At 32.5% G+C, this 18615-nt stretch overlaps 1 protein-coding gene across 3 annotated transcripts; it reads right to left on the reverse strand.

Annotated features, from left to right (window-relative positions):
- Nucleotides 1-4831: 4831 nt before the first annotated feature.
- Nucleotides 4832-17253, reverse strand: LOC143230998 (mitochondrial basic amino acids transporter-like). Of its 3 annotated transcripts, none has more exons than XM_076465418.1 (4): nucleotides 17070-17253; nucleotides 9366-9409; nucleotides 6946-7029; nucleotides 4832-6562 (listed from the first exon to the last, which is right to left on the reverse strand). In XM_076465418.1, exon 4 carries the CDS (start codon nucleotides 6539-6541, stop codon nucleotides 5765-5767), a length of 777 nt encoding a protein of 258 aa, XP_076321533.1. In that variant the 5' UTR covers nucleotides 6542-6562; nucleotides 6946-7029; nucleotides 9366-9409; nucleotides 17070-17253; the 3' UTR covers nucleotides 4832-5764. The 3 variants fall into 3 exon arrangements, with proteins under 3 accessions (XP_076321533.1, XP_076321531.1, XP_076321532.1); XM_076465416.1 differs by lacking the exon at nucleotides 17070-17253 and adding an exon at nucleotides 10902-11235; XM_076465417.1 differs by lacking the exons at nucleotides 9366-9409; nucleotides 17070-17253 and adding an exon at nucleotides 7191-7356.
- Nucleotides 17254-18615: the final 1362 nt, after the last annotated feature.

Raw genomic sequence — 18615 nt, forward strand, 5'->3', positions numbered from 1 at the left:
TATATTGTTTTTATCTTATTTTGGTTATTTAATGGCGTTACGAACTGCAATTGCGTTGTTTATGAAAATAATGCTAATTACATGTCTTCCTTGTTTTTGGAACAGTCAATGGTGTGTTGTCTTTGATTTGAAAATATTATTAATCGGTTATTCCCATTTTCTAGTACTAACGTTTTAAAGGTTTTGTGCTGTTTGAATAGTTTCAGAGGTGGAGCAGTTTCCATTTATTAACCTTAGCTTTCCTTCAAATAAGAATCACGTTATATTTTATTTGAATTACACGGTACATTATTTCATTAACCAATTCCCCTTCCCATTTTCCCTTGATAAAACAACAAACATGAAAGCTTATAACACTAAAACCCAGATTTCAACACTCGTGGTAGGTGCAGCACAGATAGTCAGTTGTTTATATTTGTTCTTAAACACAAATAAAAAGATTAAAAATATCCATAGTGCTTTATGCAAGCACCATCTTTCACCTCCAAAACTCGCCGTCGGTTCATAAATATAATAATATTATTTTGTCCTATTAGATCATATTGTCTGAAATTAAAAAAAAAAAATCCAATTTTACATTTTTCCATACGTGAGCGATTTACAGTAAAAGTGGTCACTTTTATAAAGATTTCGTCAAACATCTCGAAATATCTCACTTTAGAAAGTCATTCATTTTGTGTGTGTGTGTGTTTTGAGTATGGATACGTATCTGTTACGTGATATGCGATACATTACTATTTTACACTGACCTTATTAATTAGAAGGAAGCCTCTCCTACAGGATGCTGAAAAACTGTTGAGACAAAATGTCCTTCACATCATCAAGCCTAGATAATTCCGATATCTGAACGAACTTTTCGCGCGAAAACTAAAAAATTAGAGAGGGTATGGGGATGTTCCTCCTTTTTACATATAACCTACCAATCTTAACACGAAAGAACAAAACATTTGATCACCTTTGACTACAAGTAATTACTCTGAAGAAAAATCTTATTTCTTTGTTTTTTCTTTTATTAATTTATTATGAAATTTTATGTTGTTTCTATTAATTATACATTATTATGTTATTTTATAGCCATAGTTCTGTTCCATTATTTCATAAAGTGAAAAGGATTTTTGAGCATCATAAAATCAAGTGATCATTCATACATTTGTATAAGACGATCTAGTGAAAATACCGTTGCCACAAAAGGATGTTTCAATAGATGCAGCCCATACTAATATATATGGATATTTGGTTGATTTATAAAGTATCCAAGTTTCACACTTCCTTTAGAAGAATTTATTTTCCTTTTCGTCAGTAATAGATTTTTACTGATAAGACCATATTAACATTATAGTTCTCAGTTGACATTCGAGCTGATCCTTCTTTTTCAAATAGAAATATTAAGTATTCATAATAATAGAAAACAAGAAAATCCAAATAGATTACATGATTTACAGCGTAAGTCTTTTAAAACAAACATGCAATTTGCATTGTTCAAGAACAACTGTCAACTCACTTTATATGCCTGAGAAAACAGGAAATCAAATCTATGACTTTCACCTATGGACCCAGAATCTATCAAAATATTAGAAGTGTTACACAAAACTTATTGCGCTCACGTTTATAAAACCACATGACAAAAGATGTGTAGCATAATAAGCAGTAGAAGTCATAAAATGTACACCTCTTAGTGAATGCTACAAATATTTTAAGTTTCACTGAAAACACTAAAACTTCTGGACTTTTGTTCAAATCATACACCACGAAATACTTATTGTAGTTAAATTGGAATAATATGTTAATTTTAACCTCATATATCACTAATATACTTATTTGAAATAAATGCTTAACAGAGTCCTTATAGAGGACATCAACGGCTTTATTTGGTATTAGCATAACCTTGGATATGTGACAGGAGGTGAAAAATGAGACTGAATATTTATTTTCAAGGACATTTTACTGCTTCGTTCGTTGCTTCAATACTGCACATATAATTAAACTTGGTGGTCCTGCATCTAACGATATTTTTCAGGAAAGAAATCTACTACTAAGAGTTTTATGCAAAATATTTTCAACGCAAGCTTTCCGAAAATTTCAATGTATCTACGCATGTTATTAGTTCACGTTTCTTCATTATATTCTTAATATATTTTGTTAGTATAAACGAAATAATATATGCAAAATGTTAAGCAGTTTCGATAAAATTCCTCCAAAGGTACAAAGATAAATATTTTAAAACACGATATTTTTAGTTATCTTTAAAAGATTAATTAATGTATTTATTTATTATATTTAATCAAATTTAGCCGTGTCGCCTATACACTTGTCAGAATTTAAAATTATTGAACTATTATTTTATTGCTTATTTTAAACATGCTCACCCTTTCAGTTGTGGGGGGCTTTATAATGTCACGGTCAATCCCACTATTCGTTGGTAAAAAAGTAGCCTAAAAGTTGGCGGTGGTTGGTGATAACTAGCTGCCTTCCCTCTAGTCTTACACTCCTAAATTAAGGGCGGCTAGCGCAGATAGCCCTCGAGTAGCTTTGCACAAAATTAAAAAACAAACAATGTTTTTTTAAATAAATCAATGGTGCTCATGAAATATTTTAAAAAACAAAAAATAATCGGCAATAACATGGCTACACTGAAATAAAAATAAGCAAGATATTTGAGTTCTTTTTCACAAACATTTACTTATTTTGTATACTGCACAACTTCATATAGCATCAAAAATGTTGATCATGGTAGGTGAAGCTATGCGACACACTTCCAATGATGGAGGTGAGAATCACTGAGAGTAATCGAACCCCTGATTTTAGCGTCGTAAATCCCTAGAGTTACCGCTGTATCAACAGGGAGCTCGAATAACAGTATTGCACTTGGAGATCGGATAGGAAACATCTATTTGGGCAAACGAAAATACCTGGTGTCATATTTATTCTTTTCACTGGGCATTTGTAAGATATATTTACTCATTTTACTTAGGCCCGGCATGGCCTAGCGCGTAAGGCGTGCGACTCGTAATCCGAGGGTCGCGGGTTCGCGCCCGCGTCGCGCTAAACATGCTCGCCCTCCCAGCCGTGGGGGTGTATAATGTGACGGTCAATCCCACTATTCGTTGGTACAAGAGTAGCCCAAGAGTTGGCGGTGGGTGGTTATGACTAGCTGTCTTCCCTCTAGTCTTCTTACACTGCTAAATTAGGGACGGCTAGCACAGATAGCCCTCGAGTAGCTTTGTGCGAAATTTCCAAACAAACAAACATTTTACTTAAGTCTGCGGCCCGGCATGGCCAAGCGCGTTAAGGCGTGCGACTCGTAATCTGAGGGTCACGGGTTCGCATCCCCGTCGCGCCAAACTTGCTCGCCCTTTCAGCCGTGGGGGCGTTATAATGTTACGATCAATCCCACTATTCGTTGGTAAAAGAGTAGCCCAAGAGTGGGCGGTGGGTGGTGATGACGACCTGCCTTCCCTCTAGTCTTACACTGCTAAATTAGGGACGGCTAGCACAGATAGCCCTCGAGTAGCTTTGTGCAAAATTAATAAAAAACAAATACTTAAGTCTGGTTATTATTTACGATTAAAGACGTTTCTTAAGGATTTTTCGAAAAGAAAGTTTTAAAACATATGTTATGAAATAAAGATAAATGATAAAACGATAGTTAAAAAATAGAAATGTGATATATAGTGGTTTAAATAAGAGCCACTATTGTATAAAAACAAACATCGTGGTATAATATAAAATATTACTGCAGTATTAATATTCTGTATGCTAGAATGACCAACTAATGTAAACAATAAATTAGCATTATACTTATTCCATCATCTTCTTGTTTGCATTCAAGGTGGAAATACTTCATAAAATGAAAGTAACTTTGTATTACTGCTGCTTTTCCCATACAACACTAGAGGGCATATAATTTCTAATACATATGCAGTCTAGTTGTTTCTTGCCTTGACGATCAATCCCACTATTCGTTGGTAAAAGAGTAGCCCAAGAGTGGGCGGTGGGTGGTGATGACGAGCTGCCTTCCCTCTAGTCTTACACTGCTAAATTAGGGACGGCTAGCACAGATAGCCCTCGAGATAGCCTTGGCTTAATTAAATGCTCTCGTGAACTTTAATTTTTCCTATGTTGAAATGAAATACGTACGAAGTAAAAATCGAATTAGGTTTTCTAAAACCATTGATACTGTACGAACTGAATATCTTAACGATCGTGTCATTTCAACGCTTTCTAAAGTAGCTTTTTTGTCACCAAACTAAACAGGTTAGACCTAAATCGTAGTATATATATAAGGTTTCTCGGCTCGCCCATTCCCTTTTTCTCATGTATTTGCAATTAATATTTAGACAATGGAAGACAATTGTTAAGAAACGGTAAAAATTGAAGGATGACTTGTTACAATCATATATTTTAACGCTTTAATCGCCGTTATGTTGTATTCAACTAAAATAAAGTCAGATGGTGCACAACATTTCACACATTTTAGTTCAGATGCTTATGTTATTTTAAATAAAACTGATTGACAAAATATTCAGTGAAGTTGTTTTTTAATCCCTTTTATCAGCTATAAGAATATTACTATTGAAGAAAAAAAAGTTAAATTAGATAAGAGACACCATACTGATAATTAATATATTAAAAACCATACTGATAATAAATGCATTAAAAGTACGAGTTTTTATTCTGCACGATGTAATTCGTGTTCGGTGTTTAACACTTTTAAATTTGTTCTTACTCTTTGTTGAAAACTTATAACGTTTTATAGCCATAAAATATTATGAAAAGACAATTCCTGTTTCGATATTTTAATCTGAAAGAAATCGATGAAAGTCTTTAAAGCTTGAGTGAAAATAAGTTTTTATTTTGTAATAAAATATATATATATATACATGTGTATATGTACATATAGATATATAAACATAGTAGTGCACAACGGTTTTAAGAATATTTACACGACAAGCAAACAACAGTCTCAAACAGTATTGGACCCAACAAAGTCAATGTAATAACCGTGGCTGCAACGTAATTCAATGTTATATACATAGGCTGCTTGCTCACAAGGAACATTTTAGCACCAAATAGAAAATAAAATATACAGCAATGAAACATTGAGGACATCAAATGCAAATTAAGAATTTACCAAACTGTTATCTACAAGTTTACATTAAATTTATAAATAAGATGAAATCCATGTATTATAATATTTGAACGAAAGAAAACAGTTAATAAAGCTTTGTTCTTTGTTCTATAAATATAGTGCTTTATTCCTAGGGTTATTTAAAAGTATATTTCACTTATTAAAAACTGAATGGATATTGAACAGGTAAAGGAATTAATTCAAAAAGACACGATTGAAAATGGTCTATGTTATTAGCACTTCTAATATTCCAATTACCTAAAATATATACAGAGACTTATGTAGATTATTTTCTACTACTTTTCTAATCGCATAACAGAAAAAAAAAAAAGCCTACTTATACTTGTGTTTATTTTTGTAACAACATTTTTGTACTTTCAGTAAATAGTGTTACTGGACTACTCGCGTGTGAACATTCTTGGTTTATAAAGTTACTGGCTGACCCTAAAACTATTCGGATTAAGCAAATACCTGATTGTTAAGTTTAAGTGGAATAGGTATGATGATTGACTGATTAATTAAGGATTTCTTAATTTGCAAATTAAAGCTTATCAAAGAGGGGTGGCAGTGCTGGAAACTTCGACGTCCTGGGTAGACTGTGATAAGAGAAAGTTCCAGAAAATGTTTATATATCCATTACAGGTAATTGTCGACACAGGCAATGTGGTTTATTTTATTTTCCCACAGTGAAGCACGAACATGTTTATCTACTGAGAAATCGAAATTGGTATTTTCATAAAACTTAATAACCCAGGAAACTACGAAAAACGTGGCAGCGTTGGTAGGAAACGCTCTAAGAAGAGTGGAATTTAGCCCATGCGTGAAGACTCTCCAGCCCTCTTGTTGGTAGCCTTTCACTGCGCAATCTAAAATGCCATTATACTGGCGTGGGCCAAAGATTCCGTCAGCTTGTAGTCTTGACTTCACCAAGTCCATCGGGTAAGATACCACCCAAGAAAAGGTACCTGCCAAGCCGCCAGCCAGCAGCAATCCACAGGTGTTAATGTTGTTTTCAGCGTCCGAAAAGAAACGGACAAGAACTTCGTATGCTCCAAAGCAAGCCGCAAATCCTGGCGCATCCCTGAGAACTGTGCATCCAAGGCCTCTAAAAATACCACGAGTGCCTTCCATACGGAATGATTTTACCAGGCAGTCCAATGGACTACTGTACGAGTATAACAGTTTAGTGGAATGAAGGAATCGTGTTTTGACTGCGCGTTGTCCCTGTAGCTGCATTCTAGTCTTAGCCAACTCCATTGGACTACATATAATACTTTGAACGGTCCCCGCCGCAGCTCCGGCAATCATATGACTCGTGATGGAATCAGGTTCGGAAAGAGACCGTTGCATGTTGCCTTGTACACCAAAAACGATAGCGTTGATAAAGGCAAGGCTACACATTGGAGAAGACATTCCCTTGTAGAGGCCACCCACCTAAAAAAGATAGGATCAGAAAAACAAAAATAGTTAGTCTACATTGTTAAAAAAATTACAAAAAATACAAGCATTAAGAATTCTCCCAAAACATTGGCCTAAAAAACATTTTTTCACGTAATCAATATTTTACTATTACCAACAGCAATACTATTTACGTGTGTAATTATTTATTGTAGATAAGTCTCATTTTGGAAAATGGATTTCAAAATATTGGATACACAAGAACGGGAATACTATGTCCTCCGGATAAAAACATAAAAGAATTACATTAGCCAATGTTAATACGGAAAAAAAGTCAGATTAAAATACTTTATTTTCCAAAAACTTAGTTTTTTAACAGTATGTTAATCAAATGCTAACAATACAGCGATTTAACGTACCGATTCGTTTTTAATTATAGAAGAAATACAATGGAAAGTTCCTCTGTAGAGAGGTTTACTAGCATCTTGTGTTTGAAGACGAACCTGGAACAATAAATAACCAATGATTAATATAAGTGCTTGTAATGAAAACAACATAATTTATAACATTCGTTAGATCATACGAAATAAGTTAAACAACAATTATTATTTACGGAAAACATATACTTTCACGTTAAATATTTACTGTTTATTAAAAAATCTACTTTCTGTTGGATTCTTTTCATTTTCAAATTTAACTATAGAACCTTGACCATCTGCAGAAAATGAAACTGACAAAATTAAACCAAAGAGTAATCATCGTATTAAAACTCTATTGCACATGAACTAGTTTCGGCATATTCATAATATGTTTTTGATTGAATTAGTTTAGAGAAACAAACATTATTTAAAAAAGTGGATTAATCTTGGTAAATATTTATATAATTTCTTCTTACGCACATTCCTACGTCATCATTCAATTTTAAATACGTCTTGCTTAATAAAACAGGATTACGAAACGTTTTTCGTTCGTTACGATTATTTATACAACTATTTTACTGACGCTAACAGATCTTTAAACAAATTAATCAGTACAGTTGTATACAGATGTGATAAAACGAGATGACGAAAATATTCACAAATATCGTAATTCGAATATGTTAAAATATGCACGTCCTTGAACCAAGAGTGGATAGTCTATCCTTTGGATTTATAAGGAGAAAAGAAAAGGTCTTATTACATAAGACGACACGCAACAAAATATTTCCATATTTATCAGCAATCTAGTTTATCTAAATATAAACTTTATTTTAATGTCTCAGATGAAAATTGAGAAGCCAAGCTCAGCAAAAGTCCATGAACTTTAACCTCAGAGAACTGCTTAAACGCCAGGAGAATGTGGTGTATCAATTTCTAAATAAAGAAACTTTCGTTAAAGTTTTGATAAACACCGATATTTGAGAACAGCATTAGTGGGGATGTCATGACCCTGGAGTTCGTTTTGGAAAAGTAACATGATATAATGCTAATAACTTTGGTTGCTTTTTTTAAAGCAAAGTCGATTTGCGAGATTTTTTTTTTTTTATTTTACCCGCTTCGATCTTCAGCTTTATTTGGTTAGAATGAAGTTGAATATAAACATTTTAAAGGATAGTTAGTATATGTACCATGCATAGTTTAGTTTTTGTTTTAGAATTTCGCACAAAGCAACTCGAGGGCTATCTGTGCTAGCCGTCCCTAATTTAGCAGTGTAAGACTAGAGGGAAGGCAGCTAGTCATCACCACCCACCGCCAACTCTTGGGCTACTCTTTTACCAACGAAAAGTGGGATTGACCGTAACATTATGAAATTTTAGTGCGAGTTTTCTTATCGGCTGGGAGGGCGAGCATGTTTGGCGCGACGCGGGCGCGACCCTCGACCCTACGAGTCGCGCGCCTTACGCGCTTGGCCATGCCGGGCCACCATTCATAGTTCCATTACGGTTTTAAATGTATCGTAGTTATGATGTAAAGAACGAACGAAAACAGGGTGTGTATGTGTTTACATTTTGAGATTTAAAACAGATGAGAAAACTCACACTAAAATTTCATTTATGTAAACCTACTCCATCAAACAAGATAAGTCAATTCTTGCTATACCCCCGTAGATCAGAGGTAATTTACTCATTTACAACGCTAAAATCAGGGGTTGGAATTACCGTAGCGGACGGAGTACATATAGATATTCGTTTTGCACTCAGAAGAAAAAAATATTCGTGTAAATATGAAATTTCACAAGATATTGATTTATCTCGGATATATTTTTTAAGCATCACACAACATCCAATGACCACCTACTTACAAGTAAACTCATTAACATATTTATTAAAAAACTAACTACAAACAGTTTTCCCCCTTGCTTCTTCGGTAAAACGATATTCAGGCTTAATCTCTAGCCAGTTTGCAATGTCTACAAAACACCCTCTTAGTTTTCAACATTGTATAACCTCCAATTCAAATTTTTGTAAAATATTTCTAGTTCGTCGTAACGTTATTGGAGGAGAATCACTAATAACTAATTATCAAAGTTAATCTTCCGTTATTTCATACGTATAATATATATTCAATAGGCGAAAATGTAATTATGGTTTCATCAAACTGCCCTGAATGAAAGAAGTACGATATTTATATAACATATGTCAACAGAAGTTATGCACAACCTGGTGATAATATAAGTATGAAAAAAAATTAGAAAATGAAGCTTACCTTCAAAATAAATGTTAATTAAACCAAACAGAAAATTAAAAGACGATTTTTAGTGTAGGTGCAAATCAAACTTAACATGCAACATAAATTACCTACTTATGCATTAGGTGTGCTTATAAAAGTTTGTTTTAAAATATGTTAACTGTCTTAATTACCTTGACAGTGTCAAGTGGATGGCCTACTAGAACTCCAGCACAACCTAGAAGAGAAAAACACTTCCAATAAATGTTTGAAAAGGTTAACTTAACAGTATATAACAAAACAATGTATTTATTCTCTTCCAGAGTTCCAGAAAAATAAAATCGTTTATTGGTTCCTCCCCAAAGCAAGAACTTAAAAACATGCGCAATAATAACAATAAGTCATTATAGAACCAAAATAGCAATAAATGATTCAAACAGCTTTAAAGAAAAGTTGCTTAGATACAGCTGGAAGCCAAAAATAAATTATAAAAATCTGCATAGTAACATTAAGTTTATTTTCTGCTGTTGAGACTGAAAAAAATCGGCAGTGTAGAAAGATTTGTAACCGTATACTCCGCTTGGGTGATACCCTTTTCGCTAGGATAGTTGGCGAACTTCCAGATTTGATGCAATAAGGATATATCAGTCGCAAGTTGTTTTCAACAATGTGATACTGTTAGGTAATTCAGCAAAGACTAATAAAATCTGGCGATTAAAATATAGAAACCTGGAAAAACACTATAAGGGTCTGAAACATTAGGTAAACATGTCCTAGACCAAAAGTTTTAAGGAAAATATTTCTTAAACAGTAACTATCGGCAACATGAAAACATTATCTCATACTTGGCTATATTTTGTTTATTCCAATAAAAGTATAATAATCTGGAATTATCAATAACTTTTTCTAGTCTAGCGTTCTCAAAATATGGAGTAATGTCACTATGAACTAAGAAATATGAGAGCAAGAGAACTGGACATCAAAAAGTTTCTAGTTTGAAACCTATCACGTGCTCACTGTATAGGTCTTGCTGAATCTGCCGATATATCTTACCCATACAAAAATAAAATATTTTAAAATTTTATCCTAATTATTTACTGTAGTATATTAAGGTATTGAAAATTATTTAAATAAATATTACCGTTTTCAAAAAAAGTTTTATGTAAGTTCTAATTTAATAGCAATTTATGACAGTAGTAAATAAAGAATGTTATTCAATGGAAAAAATGTTCATAAAAAACACAAAAAGTTATATTATTGCAACAGCATTTCAGAACAGCCTTTTCATTCTAATCTAGTATCTGTCAAATACTAACCATTAACAATAAACTGATGACAATGATGTTAAGGGGACGGTTCTAGCTTTACGAATACGTACACTGGATTAATATATATCAAATTATGAGCGATTAACAGAAAACTAAAGCCGTTTCGGTAGAAAGAAGATAGAATAGGACAACAGGTTTTAAATTTCTAATAGACTGCAACTGCCTGTTAAAAATAAGAAAAGGAGAGGAAGAAACCAAACCATCGTCTCCTTTTCTTTCTATTTGAACGAGCAGTTGTAGATAATATAATTAGTTTTCAAAATAAATGTTATCAGACTGTAATGTTGAGGCTGAATTATGCAAATAGAATAATGAGAATTCATACAATATGAAATACTATCAAATGTTCAAACAGCACAAAATAAACTGCCTTTTGAATCATAAAACATCATCGAAACTTACCTCCTAAACAACCTGCTACGAAATCCAAAGCCATCGAAGACGTTACGTGTGGCCTTTTAAGTTTAAATAATTATAATTTAAAGAGAAAAATGGAATGTAAGCTTGGTTTCTTTAAATTTATAAATATAATTTAAAATTGGAAATCTTGACTAAATAATAACGTGGAAGATCTGATCACGATAAGAATATATTCTTATAGCTCGTACCATTTGAACATTTCTGAAGAAAACTCAATAACTATGTTACACTTGTTCTATTATATCAGAACCTAAACATGATTTTCCAGCAGCAGTGATGTGAATATATGCTCCGTTTGCACAAATTTCTATTGGTCGAGTAAGGAGGAGCGCCATACAACGAAAAAGAACCGTGTGCAAAATAAAATCCGCCTTCAGTTTATTTTTAGACAGAACTTTTTATCAGTTGTATGTGAAATTTTGATTTTTTGACGATAACGAACAAATAATTAATAAAATAGATGGTATTTTTGGATGAAATATAATATACTTTAATAAAGGGGGAATTTTAATAACTGAAGTGCATACAGTTATGCATATTCTTGGATACAAAAGTTAGAAGAAATTATTTCACAATCCAGATACGTTGCCTCTAGGAATATTCACTACATACTTGTGTTCTTGAAATACTTATCATTAATATCGAACAACAACAAAAAATCATTAAAATTACGATCCAGTTTTTTATATGTCAAAGAAAATTTATCCCATAAATATCCGAAAAGCTGAACGATTTATCTTAATAAACAAGTATTTACATTCACATATTGGATGATGAGCGTGATATCTCACGCTCCAGTGTACACGTGGATGAATTTTTTCAGTGTGTACAAGGAAGCGTGCCTTTAAAGTTATAAATAGATACGAGGCCCGGCATGGCCAAGCGCGTTAAGGCGTGCGACTCGTAATCTGAGGGTCGCGGGTTCGCATCCCCGTCGAGCCAAACATGTTCGCCCTTTCAGCCGTGGGTGTGTATAATGTGACGGTCAATCCCACTATTCGTTGGTAAAAGAGTAGCCCAAGAGTTGGCGGTGGGTAGTGATGACTAGCTGCCTTGCCTCTAGTCTTACACTGCTAAATTAGGGACGCCTAGCACAGATAGCCCTCGAGTAGCTTTGTGCGAAATTCCAAAACAAACAAACAAGCTTTGTGCGAAATTCAAAAAAACAAAAACAATAAATAGATACGAAAACAGGTGATATAAAAGTAAATAAAAAGGAATCTGTTGTTGAAGATGGTACTAATGTATCTATATACCGTCGTACAATAATATTTGTTAATAATTACTATAATGATTTTTAATGTATATCTAAGAACCACAAGTAAAAATAATGTTACGATATTTCAACTATACTACATATGCTGTATTTTGCACTGAGGAGGGCTTCTTCCAAAACCAGGGCTAAAAAGGAAGGCTGGAATACAACACACACTGCAGTGATCTATACGTTATATATATTCTCAAGACTGCTAGTTTTGTTAACCTGAATATGATCTAAGAAGGTCAAAACGTCGTTCTGTATTTTATTTTAATTAAAGATTCAATACCCATACCAGCCGTCTTGAGAATACATTATCACTTCAAGTAAGTTTTTCATCAAGAACTACGATACATATATACATTGTAACTTTTCGTGAATAATAACGGTTATGGTGTGAACTAGATCACTTGATTAAATTGCAATTATAGTAAGTTTTACTCCCCGTAATGGAACCGAAAGCCACTTGTTTTAACCACTTGTACCACAGTTGTGTATCTTCTGTCTGTCAGCAAACACTAAAACGACGTCATATACGGGAGCTTAACTTTGCCATTTGTATCATCGCGACGTCATTAAAACGTGTGCATGTCATAAATCACAAGAACTACGCACTTTGCAGTCTACAACACTGCATGACTTACGAATTTCAAATACAAATAAATATACTTGTTACTCTTAATTTTGGTTTTATTCACTCTTAAAACAGAACACATTTCTGGGGGGGGGGCTGTGGAAGTTTGGTTTGTTTTTAATTTCGCGCAAAGCTACACGAGGGCTATCTACGCTAATCGTCCCTAATTTCGCAGTGTAAGACTAGAGGGAAGGAAGCTAGTCATCACCACCCACCGCCTACTCTTGGGCTACTCTTTTACCAACGAAGAGTGGGACTGACCGTAACATTATAACGCCCCCACGGCTGAAAGGGCGAGCATATTTGGTGCGACGGGGATTCGAATACGCGACCTTCAGATTATGAGTCGAGTGTCTTAACCACCTGGCGATGCCAAGCCCCCCGTGGAAGCACATCTAGTTTTATATTGTGATTGATTCCAAATAAATATTAAATAACAACACTTTGGAACACTATAAAACACTACCACACCATTTGAGTTATATAATGTATAATAATCTTATAAAATTATTTTAAAAATTAGGTAATTTATAATTTGCTTTACTTTTATAACTCTTGAGTCTAATTACAGTTTTGTAACTTGTGTTTCTTGAACCTGATTCGATTTGATAACTGGCAGCTCTTATTTGATAGCTATAACAAATAAAAAAAATTAATGTATTTGAAGAGTTGTAAGAATTAAACTTTACTCACATGATTCAGTGAACTTAGATCTTGATCTTTGTTGTTATTTGTATTATAAAACTTAAAAACCTGATTAGTGTTGTAACTTTCACTAGCTTTTGAATTTCAGTTTATTTTTACTTTTTTAAACTTCTTATTGCAGTTAAAGATGTCAGACTTAACTCTCTTATATTAGTTAAAGCTGTCAGACTTAGCTCTCTTATACAGGTGGATCTTGAAAGTGATTTATTTTCTATTACTTACTTGTACTCCTATAGTTTTAAATGTGATTCAGATTTAACTTTTTATAACTGCTGAACATCATTCAAATTTTTGTTTTATGATTGTTGTATATGTTTACTTTTCTGTAGCTTATGGAGTTGATTTGGTTCATTTACTTAATACAGTATTCAAAGCTGATTCAGTTTTATTCCTTGTCATGAATAATGAATTTTTTTAACGTCTCTGTTTTGGTAATTATTTACTGATATTTAGTTTTTCATAATTTCATATTTCATGTCTGATAGTGGGCTAGATATAGTATAGTAGTTGGCTTTTTTGGACTGTAAATCTGATGATTCATAGTTAATTAAACCAAAAATGCACTCATTGTAGCCACAAATGTGTTATAAGAATGACAATCAAATCTTTTAGTTGATCAGACATAAAAGTAGGCTAAACATTTATGATAAATGTAGTTGACTAAATGCATTCCCTCTTGTCTATCAGCTAAAAATTAGGAATAGTTACATGCAGATGGCCTTTGTGTAGTTTTCAGCAAAAACATCAAACATTTTGCTATTTCTTGATACTTTTGTACATAATTCAGTTACTGAACTTCTGATAATTCACAAACCTGTTACACTTTTTGTTTTTGTGAATCACATTCAAGAGCAGAAAGAATAATGATTACTGAGCAACACTTAAATAGATATAAGAACAAAATAATTTTAATTAGGTTCAGGAACTTTTTGAAGTAAAGAAAGTAAAGTTCAACATCTGCAAAAAGTAACATCAAACAGGGTTACAGAGAAACATATAAAATCAGAGCTAGTATCATGTTTTACGAGTTAAAGAAACATTATACATTCAAAACTGATAAAAAGTATAGAAGTTTAATGGAACTCAAGAACAACAACAATTAAATAAATGAATCCAGCACAAGAGCTACCGAAAATGGGTAAGTAATAAAACTAAATAAGTTTTATTAATTATAGAAAATAGATTTAATCTGGTTCAATATAAATTATTAAAAATGTATTTAGTTCAAAATCTATAAGAAACTGATTCACATGCAAAGTTAATAAAAGACAATGATAGAGCTTCAAGAGGAATAGAGAGTAAAAAAACTGAGTTATGTTAAAAAAATATAACAAGCAAAGAAACTGAATCAGTACCAAAGACCTATGAAACATCATGGAATGGAATTAGATTCAAGAGGTATAAGAAATAACAAAATAAATGAGGTGGAAAGTCAAAAGAAAACAATCAGGTCCAAGTGCATAAAGAATAAAGAAAGTGGATCATTTCAAAACCCTAAAAATTAACAACATTCAATCAAATTTATGAAGACATAAAGACATAGTAAGTAAAACAATTGAGTGAGTGTAAAGAAATAAAATATAATTCAGATAGGGCAGTTATAAAAAGAAATGATAAAGAAACAAGTTTTAGAAACATAAAGAGTACAGAAAACAGATCCACAATAACACATAATCAGTAGCTCTAAAACATGAAATACAGATTCAAGTTCTGGAACACTATGAAGTGGAGACATTAAATCAGAAGCAAGAGATATAAAAATGAAACAGATTCCAGATGGTTAAAGAAGCAATGAAACTAAATAAGTTTCTAGTATTATAAAAGGTTAAAAAAAACTGAATATGGTTGACTATAATGACAGAGAAAATAAACTTGTCTCAAAATTTATAAGGAAAAAAAACAACTGAATCACATTCAAGAACAGTAAGAAATAATCACACAGAGTAAAGTATAAGAGTTATAGAGAGTGAAGAAATCAAACCAAATTGAAAAGATATGTGAAATGTAGAAACGTTATTATACAGATAACTTATAAAGCACAAGGAAACTGGAACAGGTTCAAGAGTGGTCATAGAAGCTTTTTGAAGTTTTTCTGCTGCTCCTATTTAAAATTACTTATTTTTAACAGCTTTTATCAGCTCTTCTGGTAGAAGTTATTATGTAACAAGTGGAGAACTGAATAATACCTGAAAGCTCTGAAAAGAAGAATTAGCAAGGCTGAAGGAATATCAGAAGCAGTGGAACTAAATATAGTTCACTAACTATAAAAAAAATACAGAAACTCCATATGGTTCAATATACTAAAACTCAATTAGATTCAAAGTCAATATAAAGTCAAGAAACGTGGATGATTTTTTATCTTTTTTTCATCTTAGAATTTCCATACTGCTAATGAGTACTGAAAATACAGGGTGGCCTGTAAGTCCCTTCCCATCTATATGTTATTATGTTATATTCAATTATGCATGTATTATCAATTTGTTTCTTTTTTTCAGAGAAATATGGCTGATATAAGCCCATTTACACTTGAAGAGTGTATTGTGCATAATATTATGCAACGAGAATAACTCAGTTTCTATACTTTTAATGAATACTACATATTGTGATGTTTCTGTCCTGCATACAGACCTTGGATCTAATTCAGAATTTTTTTAGTTCTAGTGTCTCACGGAGTTTATATTCAGTACGGACTTCTTCCAAATCTTGAACACCACCAAACATCTTTATATTTTACTTCTCAACATCAAACAGATTTAATTCTTGTAATTTTTATAATTATTAAACCTGATTCACTTTATGTCATTATAGATTTGAATGCAATTAACCTTCTGTATTTTCATTTTTATGGGATTTATATTTTTTATTACTTATATTTCCTGATCTTGACTCAGTATTGTTACTTCCTAATTTCTTGAATCTGAATCAATTTCTTTGTCTTATAGTTCTTGCAACTGATTAAATTTATCTAAAAGTATTAAACAATAAATATAATTTTGTTCATTCATGTATAATTTTATTTGCCTTGTTTTGCTGTTAAAGTTGTTTTACTTTCTTATATTTTGTATCTCTTGAAACTAAATTTCTTATTCTTACAGTTATTGAGGTTGAGTCTTACTTTAATACCTTTCATTCATAGCCTTATTTCACTTACTTACATATTTATTTCCATCACACAAATTACTTTGTTTTATATTCTTCTTGAATTTTACTATTTTCTTTATAACTTTTGCACCAAACTCAAAGTATTTACTACTCCCAGCTCTGAAAGTGGGTTATTGTACTACATAGTTCTTCAGTCTGGTTCAACTGCTTCTCATATCATAAGATTTTGTTTATTCATTTTTTTTATAACTCTTTAACTTATTGTACTATCGTTCCATCTTAATACCTTGAATTTGATACAAGTTCCTTTACATAACTCTCGAAATTGAAAATGATAGTGAACCATTATTTTGGTTATTATAAAAATATAATGCTTGAACCTTATTCAACTGAGACTTAGTTTAATTTATACTGTTCATGTTATTTAAGTTATAGCACAATCAATACCTACAATTTTATTCATATGGGAAGATATAAAGAGATATAATTTTGATTTAGTTCCAAACGTCTTCTTTATTCACAAACTTCTTTGTTCTCTACTCGGTTGATGTTCAACTTTTTGTCGCAAAATCCTCCGTTATACATGTTATTGAAGTGCAGGTAAAAACTGAAAGTCATATGATTCCCTTCATTCTCTTTGATTCGAACCACTAGATAGCGTACAATGGAACTACAGACACTAAAACCTGCCTAAGGCGGAACCGCACAGGACCGAGTAAACTTTCTGGTTTAGGCATAGTAAACATGCATTTCCCAAATGATATATAATTTTTAAGCGGAACGTTATACTTGCTTGACTCGAGGAAAGTAAGACGTTTGTGAATGATGAGGAAAGGCGTTGTAGAATTGTTTCAAACTTCCAGAAATTGGAAACTCTGCTTTGTTTATGCAGTGGACAAATTTTTGTTCACAGTGAAAGGCTACACTGTAATGTTGTATCATTTTTCAGAAAGTTACTTACAACTGTCTATTGATGAATGATTATTAAGAAAGTTGGCACAGCAGGACTGTTTCAATGTTTCAAAACATAAAATTAATGCGTACAACTAGATGACCACGATGATAGAAGTTAATGCAACATTTTTCATCTGAAAAATTGATAAACAATACAATTAATTTTATCATCATGAGCATCAATTTATGCATTCCACACAACAGTGTATCTTACTTGTAGAAGGTCAACATAACAGTGTCATACTTTCCTTCATCACGAACTTTCATCCGTACTATGCACAAACCAGAGTACTTATGTTTTGGTCCTCACTGACACAGCGATATTTCTGTGGACTCACAACGCTAAAAATTGCGATTTCGAGACCTGTGGTTGGCAGAGCACAAATTGTCCATCGTGTAGCTTTGTGCTTTGTTACAACCAAACCCATGTGATGAAGTATTTGAAAAGTAGCGCGATATCTTTTATTTTTTTACAATTTAGCATCCATTTGTACTATACACATTACATTATTTATCATGTAAAACTCCAAAAACACACTATAATATTTTTTTTAACCATAAGCATGCATTAGTTTACTGTACATACAACTAATTGATAAACACTACAGTACAGTGTTTTTTGATTCAGTCTAGATGAAATGCAACGGTTTTGGCGCCTTCTTCATTGTGCTTTGATGAATCTCAGATAAACAACTGAAAGAACAAGCCTCGTTGGATCGCTTATACTATCAGGTGGTTTTGTTGGGCTCTAAACTATGGTATCCCATGTGAATGACAGGCTCATGCACTTTGTTCATCAGTGATAACTTGGGAGATCAAATAATCTCTTCGATCTGCAAGGTCTGCTAATGTTCATGGATCTTTGGCTGTCCGAGAAGATAATTGATTTCTCATTCAATCAAAATAAATTTATATCCCATGACAGAAGTATCACTAGCTAGTAACCTGATTCTTTGGTCATGAAGTAACTTAACTTAAGTAACGTTAAGTCAGCGATGTAAAGTAAAACATTATAACAAATCGTGCTGTGGTTCGGCATTCTA

Source organism: Tachypleus tridentatus, chromosome 10 (genome assembly GCF_004210375.1).
Source record: "Tachypleus tridentatus isolate NWPU-2018 chromosome 10, ASM421037v1, whole genome shotgun sequence".
NCBI lineage: Eukaryota > Metazoa > Arthropoda > Merostomata > Xiphosura > Limulidae > Tachypleus > Tachypleus tridentatus.